Below are 11,751 nucleotides of genomic sequence, written 5' to 3'. Positions count from 1 at the left end.
ATGTACAGTTTTCTAGAAGATATTGCAGTTGTTCTGGTTTATATTACACAATAAGCAATAAGCTATCCCTATAAAATTCATCGCACTCTCTCCCCCCTGCTCGACCGAAAATAAATCAACGCTTAACTTCACTACCTAAGCTCAGTATGTTCGGAGTCTTCTCTGTCTTCAAACTAGAAGGGGCTTCGTGTGCCTCAGCATCACTCATTGACAGTGCCAATACAGACTGCTTGAGTGCTTTGGCCTCATTGACTGCCATGCGGGCTCTGGGAACCACATTCCATTGGATAGCCTTGTGCCAGAAATGTTGGTGGGCCTCGATTTCCTGGTCTCGCTCTGGATTTGGCAGAAACAGCAGATCCACAGACTCCAGATTCAGATACGACGTCTCCGGGTAGAAGCAATACACGACAAAGGCGGCAACGAGATTGAAGACGGCAAAGATGATGTAAGTTTTGTAGCCAATGTTTTGAAGCGCTGGTGGTGTAATTTCGACAACCTGGAAGTGGTCATCAGTTTGGGAATAGTGTCTGACTTGGGATGAAGAGACTCACAATAAAGTTTCCAAGGAAGTCTGCCGCCGCAGCCAAAGCGGCGCCCTTGGCCCGGATCTTCAATGGGAGAATCTCAGCTGGATATACCCATACTGTTGCCATCCAGCCTGTCGGGAAAATTAGCGCGAATTCAACTCGAGATGCAGACCAGAAGCTTACCCCACGTGAAACAGCCCTCAAATGCAAATACAAAAAAGACTGCTGCAATGCCTGCTGCGGTACCTCCAATGGCAACGGTGATGGCTTCACATACTAAGACCACGCACATTCCAAGTGCCATTATAATGAAAAGGCGTCGGCGGCCCACTGCGTCAATCATGTACCACTATAGAGAGTCAGATGACCTCGAAAAACAACAATAGTAGAACTCATACCGTGAGAAACGAGGCGAGAATATACCACACCTGAAGAAAGCAGCCGAGAAACAAAGCTCTCTCCTGCGGCAGATTAGTGAAACAACGCTCCAAAGAAGGCATTTAAACGTACCTGCGAGAAGCCCAGGTTCTGTTCAAACAAGGTCGGAGCGTAGTAGCTAACAATATTGATGCCTGAAACAAATGGATCAGAGATGAGTTTGTCATGTAGAGTATAAAGCAGACTGTACCAGATGTCTGCTGCATGAATTGGATGCCGAGTGAGAGAAAAAATCGTTTGTTGGCGGCGCATCCTCCATCAGAGATAAGCGCTTTCCATCCGCTGTCCTCATTGGCTTCAATGTTGATAGCAGCGAGAATCTCGTCTCTTTCTTTGAGCACTATAGGGTCGTCCACGGGTTTGTTACGCAGCTTGGATAACACTAGTGTTCCGCGGTCAGGGGAGCTCTCGTGGTACATGAGCCATCGAGGGGTGTCCGGTAAGAAGGGTGTGATGATGAGGATGTAGATAGCAAAAACAGCCTGGAACAGCAATGGGAACCGCCATTGAATTTGACCAGGGTGAAAGTAAAACCCATAATTGATCCAATATGCCTATAAGCTTCATTAGCTCGGCTTGGGCCATCAAGACAGCACGAATACACACCAGCAGTAGCCCAAAGAGCAAAGTGGTGAGCTGACAGCACAGGTGCCAACCACGCTGGCTGGGCAAACAGATTTCACTTTGGTAGACAGGGGCCACAGAGGTCAAATATCCAATCCCTAGATTTGGTCAACAGAAAGCAGCTGAAAATAATTGAACCCCCTTACCGAGTCCCGTGAAGACTCTGCCCACCATCATCAATATTCGCTCCACGCAGGCGCCCATCAGGGCAGCACCAATAATGAGCAGACATGCGCCAGTCATCAACCCGCGCTTCCGCCCAATTTGTTCGGCTGTAAATGCAGCAAGGATGGCACCAAACACGGCGCCAACATCGTAAAGAGCGGTGATTGTGCCAGTCATGACAGTGCTAGGGTGACCCATCTCGGTCAGCCAATACTTGGATATAACAACTCCAGACATGACTCCTTGGTCATAACCGAACAGCAAAAAGGCTGAAGAGCACACAGTCGTGATGGCCACGACCAGAGACGGGCCCCCGGAGCGCATCGAGCCCGGTACGGTCGATCATAGTGAAATATTCCGAGTGGTTTCTCGGAGTTGTAGAGCGGAAATCCGATGCAGGAAGGCCCTCGGTCGACCGACGACATCATTATATACTATGTTAGCGCGGCGCATTGACGCGGTCCAGAAATCCCGAAGCTTGGGGGCGCTACATACCGTCCGGAGAATGCGGGGGACGCTAAGTTAGAGCGCGAAGGAATCGCGGTCAATTGTTACCTAAAGAGTCGCTCGGCCGCTCCACTGCCTGGCCTATTACGATTTCAGTAAGAGGAGACCGAGACCGAGCTTGGAAGATGGCATCACTGGACGGCCCGGGAGCATAAAAGAGTAGCTCGCCAGTATGGGATGTGTCAAGAGATGGCGTTCCTGGATAACGCGCTGGCGGCCGGGATCGCCATTGCGTTTTATCTGTTGTTCAAACAAACTCCCAAGCCGGACCCGCGATTCTTCGTTTCGCCGCAAGTACAGGACGGACTTGGTCCGAGGGGTTTAGGGTTGGGCCATTCCGCTCGCATAGAAACACGGAACATCAGACTGAAGCTTGATCATACAGTGTGTATACCCCAACTTACGAAGAGTTGAGGCAGACACTCATCGGAGATGGACTAGGCAAACCATGTCGTCGTTTTCTGGGGCTCGCAGAGTGGCACCGCCGAGCGGCTGGCCAAGGCGCTTGTGCGGGAGTTCAGAGATCGCTATGGAATGCGTGCAATCGCCGCGGACCTTGATGATTTCGACTATGAACACCTTGAATCGCTGTCCGCAAAGCATTATGTTGGGTTTGTCGTCGCCACGTTCGGCGAGGGAGACCCAACCGATAACGCTGCCGGACTGCATCAATATCTGACAAGCCTGGACTACGATCACCGAAAACTCCATAATCTCAATTATTTTGTGTTTGGGCTTGGAAATAGCACCTACCAGTACTTCAATCGCTTTGCCGGCTTTGTGGACCAGGGGTTGGGTACGGCTGGTGCGCAACGCATCGGCCCCGTGGGCATGGCGGACGAGATCGAACGGTCGGACGATGTCTGGAACGACTGGAAGCACCAGATACTGGATGAACTACTTGTCCGTGGAGTTGGCAAGAAATCAGACATTGACGAGCCTGTGCTGCCGGATCCCGATTTCAAGATAGTCGATCGACCATCGACTACACGAGAGCTGATCCACTTGGGCGAAAGAAACGGGAAACAGCGTGGCCAGTGGCAGCCCATTGTCGCGCCTGTCTGTCATGCTCAGTTGATCTCCCAGCCGGAGTCTGGAATATCAGTCCCACATGACTATTTGCACATCGCTCTGGAGCTGCCAAGCGGTCCATCCGGCTCGTACCACAGCGGCGATCATGTGGCAATCTGGCCCATGGCCCCAGAAGACGAAGTTCAACGTATTGCACGACTATTTGGCTGGAGTGAGAGAGAGTTACATACAACGATAGATCTGGTATCGTACAAAGACAGCTCAGGATTGGCGTGTTCGATTCCCTCTCCAACCACTCGGGACGCCATACTTCGACACTACCTCGATATCTGTGGTGCAGTCAGTCGTGAAGTGCTGCAAGTACTTGTTCAACTTTCTCCAACACCCACGGCCAGATCCTACCTTACATCACTGATGAGGGAAGACGGGACTGGTTGGCAGCTGGCTTGTTCCCGACACCTGACTGTCGGGCGCCTGATGGAGATTGCTGGTTCTAACCAAGAAGATAAGTGGCCAGCGACCTTGTTTGAGCAGTTCATCCAATGTCTCCCAGTGTTGCAGCCACGATATTTCTCTATTGCATCTTCTCCATATGTGGAACCCCGCCAGCTAGCCATCACAGTCGCCGTGCTTGTCCATGAAACACTGGACCAGCAAAGATTCTATGGTCTAGCAACAAACTATCTCTACTCCATCTACCAGTCTCTCAATCACATAACCGTGAAAGAACCCAGGCGGCCTCAATTTGCTATGAGCGGACCTGGAGGTTGTCTCACTAGTGGAGATATGTATATACAGATTCGTCCTTCCACGTTCAAGCTTCCACGCGAGATGCAGCGTCCGGTCATTCTGTTTGCATCCGGGAGTGGAATTGCACCCTTCAGAGGATTTATACAGGAGCGGGTAAGAGCAGCACTCGATGGACAAGAAATTGGGTCCATTTTTCTATTCTTTGGTTGCCGGAATACAGCGGACTGCCTCTATCACACTGAGTGGGAGAAGTTACAAGAAAGTTTGGCCTCCGTAGGAAAGAAGAGTCTTTTGGACGTGAACTATGCCTTTTCCCGAATGGGCAAAAGGGAGTATGTTCAGGACCGGATGGCGTCCCGCCAGCAGGATGTACTTCGCTTGCTGCTCGAGGATCAGGCATCGGCATACATCTGTGGAAGTGTGAAACTCTCCAGTGGCGTCAAAAGCACTCTGAGAGAGCTCATTGGCAACCACTGGGGGTGGGAAGAACAAGCATGTGCAAAGTATCTCGAGGATCTGAAGGAAAGCGGAAGACTGCGCGAAGATGTGTGGGCGTAGAAAATATTACGCCAGAGAATACACAATATTCTCTTTGTCCTGATCGAGCCCATCTCCACTTACCCCGGGTCTTAACTCGGTCTCCGTATACCATTTTGGGTAACCTGCCCCAGTGGCTGCAGTATAAATCCCCATATTTCTCGAATTTCTTTGCTATGCAGCAAATACAACAATGACCCGCAAATACCTTGGGACGAGTGGTCGAGCGCTGACTGTTTGGATTTCAGTCGCTGCCTCGACTGTGCTGGTGTTCTACGGCTACGACCAGGTCACTCACTCTTGAAAACTATGCAGTCCCTGCCTATACTGATTTTTCTCGATGTAGGGCGTCTTCGGCAATGTTCTCGTCAACCAGGACTTTTTACGGACCATGTCGCACCCCTCGACGGGCATGCAGGGCAATCTCACCTCCGTCTACAATCTAGGGTGTTTCGTCGGCGCCCTATCGACCATTTGGGTTGGAGATTGGCTCGGAAGACCGAACACTATTCTCACCGGGAGCAGTATCATTGCGATCGGAGGTCTCCTTCAAGCGACCAGTTACTCTGTCCCGCAGATGATGGCCGGCCGCATCGTCGCGGGCTCTGGAACAGGCATGAACACGGCCACGGCGGGCGTGTGGCAGGCAGAGACAAGTCAGATGAACAGCCGCGGAAAGCTGATTGTCATTCAAATGGCTAACTGTATCTTCGGGGTGGTCGTCTCCAATTTCTTGACACTGGGCTTTGCTTTTGCGCCTGGTTCTGTTGCCTGGCGGTTTCCCTTGGCTTTTCAGATCTGTACGTGGCCTTCCACTATGTGATAACTTTCAACTAACACAAAAATGTGAAGGCTTCACTGTGTTAGTGTGGTGCATGTGTCCCTTCCTACCGGACTCTCCTCGTCTCTTGATTCGCAAAGGTCGTGACCGTGAAGGGCTAGAGGTCCTTGCTGCGTTGGCCGGAGGCGGAGCCACATCAGCCAGTGAAGAAGTGCAGTCGCAGTACCGCATTATCAAAAAAGTTCTGGAGCGCGAGCAGGCATGCACCTATAAATGGTACACGATACTAGCTGGCAAAGGCCCCGCCGGACTGCTTCGACGCATGATTCTCGGTGCCTGGATGCTGGCCATGACTCAATTGAGCGGCATCAACATCACGAGTTACTATATGACATATGTCTTTGAGAACGCTTTGCATTTCACGACTTTGCGCTCGCGTATCCTCTCTGCCGCTGGTTCGATTGTCTACTTCGTCTTTTCGTTGTTGGCATATTTTATCATTGAGCGCTGGGGCCGACGCACCGTCATCATAATCTCTTCTTTTGGCTGTGCTATTTGCTGGATCATGATCGCCATTATGCAGGCGCTGGTTGTATCTGAACCCTCCGACTCCACGGCATACAACACGGTCGCGGTGGTGTTCTTCTTCGTGTTCTGGGCGGCATTCGGCTTGGGACTTCTGCCGGTGCCATGGATATATCCGACGGAGATCAACGCTCTGGAGAAACGCACAGTTGGCGCGGCACTGGCAGTGTGCACCAACTGGATACTTAATTATATGGTGGCCGAGGTGACGCCGCTTGGCATTGCCAATCTCGGATGGCGGTTCTGGGTCATCTGGGCTGTTATCTGTGCAAGCTTTATTCCGATTGTTTACCTTTTCTATCCAGAAACTGCCAACCGCAGTCTGGAGGATATCGATAAGTTCTTCGAGACTAAACCTGGGATTTTTGTGCATCGCAACAAGCTGGCCGTGCAGCTGCAGCGGCCAGCGATGTTTGAGGAAGAAGATGCTCGTGTTGCTCAAGGGATTGAGAAAGATGGCCTGAATGCCGTCGTGGAGCATGAGGAGAAGGTTGTCTGAATTGATTGAGACGCTAGCATGTCCTGAACAACCCAGGTTGCTTACTACAGGAGCTCCCCAGCTGTCGAAGCCTCCTATTCCCGCTCTTCCAAACGACACAACTGGTGGTCAAGCGGACAGCCACCATCGAATTCCAGATCGGGTGCACCACTGTCACTACGAGTTTTGGCTGTTACAAAATTGCCCCCCGGGGGTGGAGGGGGCGGGGGGGGGGGATATTCTTTTAGGATATATATGTCGTGCCGAATGGGACTGCGAGGGAGAATTACCTGAATGATGGACATGGTCCTCGGGTGGGCCCTGATCATCCGGATTCGCAATATACCTGGCGGGCCGGGGAAATGGAAGATGTTGGAAACGGAACTAATTCAAGTTCAATTCATGAGAATTCAAGAGATCACATTGAGGGATATCACAACTATAGACATATATACAGAGCAAATCAGTCTGCTCTTTCCACCTTGGCCGTAGAACCCGGAGTGGAGAGTACAGGATCCTCTGCCGGGACATCATCGTCCTCCGACCCACTCGAATTCCACACAGTCGGTTCCTCCTCGTCCGACTCTTCTGGCAGAAATTGATTGAGAATCACGCCGAGGAGCGCAGTAATGGCGAACCCGTTATCCATAACGAGCTCTACCGCTTGAAGCAAGCCCTCCAGCGCGTGGTTGTTCCCCGAATAGGTAAAGAAGTTGCTGAACCAGTTGGGGACCAGCGTAGCGGCCATGCCGAGAGAGAACGATGCGGTGAGCACGAAGCGGTTGCGTCGCGTGAACTCGATGGTGGCTATGACGCGGATGCCAGAGACGGCCACGGAAGAAAACAGGAAGGTGGTCATGCCGCCCAGTACCGCACTGGGGATGGCGACCAGCGCGGCGGCGAATTTGGAGAAGATGCCCATGATGATCAGGAACATGCAGCAGGAATACCCAGCTGTGCGGTTAGCGCATTTGGTCAGCGCGATGACCCCGTTATTCTGAGCGAAGACGCTCATGGGCGATATCGTCATCAGGCCAGCCAGCAGACAGGTCACGCCGTTGCCCAACACTCCGCCCTGGATGCGCGAGTCGAACATGGGCCCATTGACTTCCAGCCGGGAGACATCGCAGGTGGCTGTGATATCGCCGATAGACTCCATCATCACCACGATGTACAAAGCCAGTAGTGGTAGGATGAGCGGCGGATAGATGGTCAGCGGGAACGTATGAACCCAGGGGAACGATGCGACAGGCGCCTCAGCAATCCCGGACGACTCGAAATAGTTGCACCCCGCCGCAACGATTGAGCCGACCAGCAGACCAACGATCACGGCGCAGGACCGCATAATGGGCGGTCCGAATCGCTCAGCAATGATGATGGTCACATAGACCAAAAAGCCGAGCCCAACGAACTGCGCACTACCCCAGGGAAGGGCATGTGGTGCGGTCGCATCGGGACACATGCCACCCATACAGCTGCTTCCGCCGACCCAATCTTGGATGCCGGATTTGATCAAGCTGGCTCCGATGAGGAAGACCACGGGACCGGTGACCAACGGCGGGAAGAGCATCCTCAGCACCCGTTTGCTCATGAAGGACAGTCCGATTTCCAGCAAGCTGCACAGGCATGCGGTTCCCAAAAGCGCTCCGTAGCCCTCGGGGCAAGGGAGTTTGCCTCCGTTCGCGTCCGTGGGACAATATCCCGATTTATACATCTGACTAAAGGTGGAGGTTGCGACAGTGATGGTTGCAAATGATGTGCCTACCACCGAGAGCAGACCCGTCCCAACGTAGTATTTCGTTTTGTAGATGTGGAAGCGCGTCATCTGGATCGCCGACAGCATTCCCGATACGATCAGCGACGACGAGACGAGGTATTGCGATAGCTCGGAGCCGAAGTTGGCGGCGGCAGCGAGAATGATTGGCGGTGCAATAACTATGTTTTGAGTCAGACCCCGTTCGGGAATTTTGGCGATGGGTTCGCACTCACCACCGGCCAACATGGCCAACGCGTGCTGGAGACCCAGCAGGAGCACGAGTAGAAAGGGCACGCGATCCTCCAGCCCGAAGAAGGGAGCGGCCCTTCGGACCTGGCCCTTCTTGAAGGGCACCTTGGGGATGAACAGACGGGCATAGTCATAGTCCCCGATCAAGCCGTCCCTGCAAAGAGTGAGTCACGGTCGCATTCCTCTCGGGAGCACAGATCGTACCGCGTGGTGAAGTACTTGACGGCGCGGCGGGCCTTGTCGCCCACCGTCCGCTTGGGCGAGAAATCCGGGCCAATCTGATCCGGGCCGTCCATGGTGATTGAAACTGACTGCTATCTATCCAGCAAAGAAGAAACACGCGGTCGCACCGGGGACCTTATATATGATCGTGTGAGGAAACCGGAGCGAAAAACATGTCCGGGGCCGGAACGTGTGGGGAAAGCCACTTCGCGATCAGATCTCTGATTTGCCCACAGGCGCCTTGGGTTATCGCAGCATTAGCAAGCCCTTTCACCAACTGTTTCTTATCGCAGGTACCCGGTACTTCCCCACACCCGCCCACTCAGCCGTGGAGCCGAAGTACCTAGTACCCACACCCTTATCAATTGGCAGTTGAGATCGCTGAACAGATCCTGCGCGCAGGTGATCGCTGGCCAGCGACACGAAAAATGCTCGAAAATGAGTTATCTGGGGGACTGTGAAGCCCCGAACGGATGGTCGGAGTAGGCCGTGCAGATGGAGGGCTCCGAGTATCTTATATCCAACAGTCGGATAGAGCTGCCAGGTCCAGGCAAGCTCAGGGTCTGCCAAGTTGCTGGTCCGCCACGTGAGGAGCGGCTGCTATCCAGCATCAGCATCCTCCCGTCTCTCGCCGATGAGTGCGATGAGACGGTGTGGATGACACAGCATGATCGGCCTCATGTCAGAGTCCGGGGACGCGGTGGTCGGACCTGGCACCAGGAGATCCTCCACGCTTCTTGAATGGCCCTCACCGCGTCCATGACTTTGTGGATTGTCCGATGTACCTACCGGACTTGGGCGGTGCCACAGACTACACCCTGGGCCGAGGCTGGTCGATCGAAAGGCGGTGATCACGTGAGGGTGAGCTAAATGCGTCCTCCACCCTCTCTCTCTCCGCCGGATCCATTCATGTCAGACATCTAGTATACGTAGTGACAGGCAATCCGATCAAACCATCACATCACGACCACGTAAATAGCAATTGACGTACATCCCCCGTCATCGTCGTGCCCTCGCCGCTGTCGGTCCTCGCTCCCGTTCCTGCTCCTCCCGACGTTCGCCACCGCGAATCCTCGTGCTGCCTCAGGCACCGCCCACCTGATTGGCTCTCGGCCACGTGACCTTGAAAATGTTGAGCCGGGCGTTGGGGAAGACTTGCCACTGGGGACGAGGAACATGAACAATTCTTCCTTGGGCCGAGGAAGCATCTTGTGATTCTTTTCCAATCGTTTCCGGCCGTGGACTCTGATTCGTCTGCCTCTCTCGTTCGCCCTGTTTTGATTCTTCCTCGTCCTTTTCCTTCACGACTCCCCCCAAAGCGCCGCGGCCCACTTTTGCCTCTCCCCCAACGTTGAGTGGAGCCATATAAAAAGATCTCTCCCCTGCACCATTCTTTTCCTCAACTCACCCTCTCCCACATCATGTCGACCAAGCCTGAGACATCACGCCCACGGGCGCCAGACACCAAGAAGGTGCACATTGCTGATACGGCAATCACCTCGAAGAACTGGTACAAACATGTCAACTGGCTGAACGTCGCCTTCATCATCGGCATCCCGGTCTATGGGTGCATCCAGGCCCTCTGGGTGCCATTGCAGTTGAAGACCGCCGTCTGGGCCGTCATCTATTACTTCTTCACAGGAATGGGCATCACTGCTGGTAAGTTCTATTTTTCCTTTATCTTTTGGCACCCCCAACGAATAGTGGGAAAGAAATGAGACTGACTCCAATGGTCACAGGATACCACCGTTTGTGGGCGCACTGCTCCTACTCGGCCACTCTGCCCCTCCGCATCTGGCTGGCTCTCGTCGGCGGTGGTGCCGTGGAGGGCTCCATTCGCTGGTGGGCTCGCGACCACCGCGCCCATCACCGGTACACTGATACCGATAAGGACCCGTACTCCGTTCGCAAGGGTCTGTTGTACTCGCACCTGGGCTGGATGGTCATGAAGCAGAACCCCAAGCGCATTGGCCGCACCGACATCTCCGACCTGAACGAGGACCCCGTCGTGGTCTGGCAGCACCGCAATTACATCAAGGTCGTGCTCACCATGGGCCTCGTCGTGCCCATGCTGGTGGCGGGCCTGGGCTGGGGTGACTGGATGGGCGGATTCGTATACGCGGGTATCCTGCGCATCTTCTTCGTGCAACAGGCCACCTTCTGCGTCAACTCGCTGGCCCACTGGCTCGGTGACCAGCCCTTCGACGACCGCAACTCCCCCGTGACCACGTCATCACCGCGCTGGTCACGCTCGGTGAGGGCTACCACAACTTCCACCACGAGTTCCCGTCGGACTACCGCAACGCCATCGAGTGGCACCAGTACGACCCTACCAAGTGGTCCATCTGGACCTGGAAGCAGCTGGGTCTGGCCTTTGATCTCAAGCAGTTCCGCGCCAACGAGATCGAGAAGGGCCGCGTGCAGCAGCAACAGAAGAAGATCGACCAGAAGCGCGCCAAGCTGGACTGGGGAGTGCCACTGGACCAGCTGCCTGTCATGGAGTGGGACGACTATGTGGAGCAGGCCAAGAACGGCCGGGGTCTAATTGCCGTCGCTGGTGTGGTGCACGATGTGACCGACTTCATCAAGGACCACCCCGGCGGCAAGGCCATGATCGGCTCCGGCATTGGCAAGGACGCCACGGCCATGTTCAACGGCGGTGTGTACTATCACTCCAATGCCGCCCACAACCTTCTCTCGACCATGCGCGTGGGTGTCATCCGCGGCGGTAGCGAGGTGGAGATCTGGAAGCGCGCCCAGAAGGAGAACTCGGAGTATGTGCGCGACGAGGCCGGACAGCGGGTGATCCGCGCCGGGATGCAACCGACCAAGATCCCTGAGCCGATCCCGACGGCGGATGCGGCTTAAATCTGATGATGACATTCTTCCTTTCGCTCTTTGCATACTCGGTCCGGTCGGCGTTGAGGGTTGAAATTTTTGGTTTCATTTTGTATTCTGCGAGAGAGATAGCGGCTGTTGTGATTGTGATTCACTGTCCATAAAACATAGATAATCATATTATGAATTCGATACGACCTGTATTCTTTTGTTGTCAGTCCGTCCGTCCAATCTGTAGTCCAGTTGTCGTTGTAGTCCG

The 11,751-nt window shown here is 54.0% G+C and overlaps 7 protein-coding genes across 7 annotated transcripts; 4 read left to right on the top strand and 3 right to left on the bottom strand.

The window, feature by feature from the left end:
- Positions 1 to 115: 115 nt before the first annotated feature.
- On the bottom strand, positions 116 to 2,081 carry N7510_006735 (uncharacterized protein; the record flags this gene model as incomplete). The annotated part of the gene is made up of 8 exons (XM_056978660.1): positions 116 to 499; positions 555 to 661; positions 714 to 879; positions 929 to 991; positions 1,041 to 1,102; positions 1,159 to 1,522; positions 1,575 to 1,690; positions 1,739 to 2,081. 8 exons carry the CDS (start codon positions 2,079 to 2,081, stop codon positions 116 to 118), a joined length of 1,605 nt encoding a protein of 534 aa, XP_056831703.1.
- A 372-nt stretch (positions 2,082 to 2,453) lies between these two features.
- N7510_006734 (NADPH cytochrome P450 oxidoreductase family protein) lies at positions 2,454 to 4,604 on the top strand (the record flags this gene model as incomplete). Its single annotated transcript, XM_056978659.1, has 2 exons — positions 2,454 to 2,648; positions 2,706 to 4,604. The coding sequence occupies 2 exons, from the start codon at positions 2,454 to 2,456 to the stop codon at positions 4,602 to 4,604; spliced, it is 2,094 nt and encodes a 697-aa protein (XP_056831702.1).
- Positions 4,605 to 4,776: 172 nt separating this feature from the next.
- Positions 4,777 to 6,448, top strand: N7510_006733 (general substrate transporter; the record flags this gene model as incomplete). Its single annotated transcript, XM_056978658.1, has 3 exons — positions 4,777 to 4,872; positions 4,930 to 5,383; positions 5,436 to 6,448. 3 exons carry the CDS (start codon positions 4,777 to 4,779, stop codon positions 6,446 to 6,448), a joined length of 1,563 nt encoding a protein of 520 aa, XP_056831701.1.
- Positions 6,449 to 6,890: 442 nt separating this feature from the next.
- On the bottom strand, positions 6,891 to 8,728 carry N7510_006732 (nucleobase:cation symporter-2 family protein; the record flags this gene model as incomplete). Its single annotated transcript, XM_056978657.1, has 3 exons — positions 6,891 to 8,362; positions 8,417 to 8,586; positions 8,637 to 8,728. The coding sequence occupies 3 exons, from the start codon at positions 8,726 to 8,728 to the stop codon at positions 6,891 to 6,893; spliced, it is 1,734 nt and encodes a 577-aa protein (XP_056831700.1).
- Positions 8,729 to 9,149: 421 nt separating this feature from the next.
- Positions 9,150 to 9,395, top strand: N7510_006731 (uncharacterized protein; the record flags this gene model as incomplete). Its single annotated transcript, XM_056978656.1, has 1 exon — positions 9,150 to 9,395. The coding sequence occupies one exon, from the start codon at positions 9,150 to 9,152 to the stop codon at positions 9,393 to 9,395; it is 246 nt and encodes an 81-aa protein (XP_056831699.1).
- Positions 9,396 to 9,610: 215 nt separating this feature from the next.
- Positions 9,611 to 9,862, bottom strand: N7510_006730 (uncharacterized protein; the record flags this gene model as incomplete). Its single annotated transcript, XM_056978655.1, has 1 exon — positions 9,611 to 9,862. The coding sequence occupies one exon, from the start codon at positions 9,860 to 9,862 to the stop codon at positions 9,611 to 9,613; it is 252 nt and encodes an 83-aa protein (XP_056831698.1).
- Positions 9,863 to 10,075: 213 nt separating this feature from the next.
- Positions 10,076 to 11,522, top strand: N7510_006729 (stearoyl-CoA 9-desaturase sdeA; the record flags this gene model as incomplete). The annotated part of the gene is made up of 3 exons (XM_056978654.1): positions 10,076 to 10,313; positions 10,394 to 10,777; positions 10,852 to 11,522. 3 exons carry the CDS (start codon positions 10,076 to 10,078, stop codon positions 11,520 to 11,522), a joined length of 1,293 nt encoding a protein of 430 aa, XP_056831697.1.
- Between the last annotated feature and the right edge of the window lie 229 nt (positions 11,523 to 11,751).

The sequence above is a fragment of the Penicillium lagena genome, assembly GCF_028827675.1.
Source record: "Penicillium lagena strain IBT 129212 chromosome Unknown utg000005l_segment0_segment0, whole genome shotgun sequence".
Taxonomy (NCBI): Eukaryota; Fungi; Ascomycota; class Eurotiomycetes; order Eurotiales; family Aspergillaceae; genus Penicillium; species Penicillium lagena.
The sequence above is the reverse complement of the archived record's forward strand: the minus strand, read 5'-3'. Positions and strand labels throughout refer to the sequence as shown.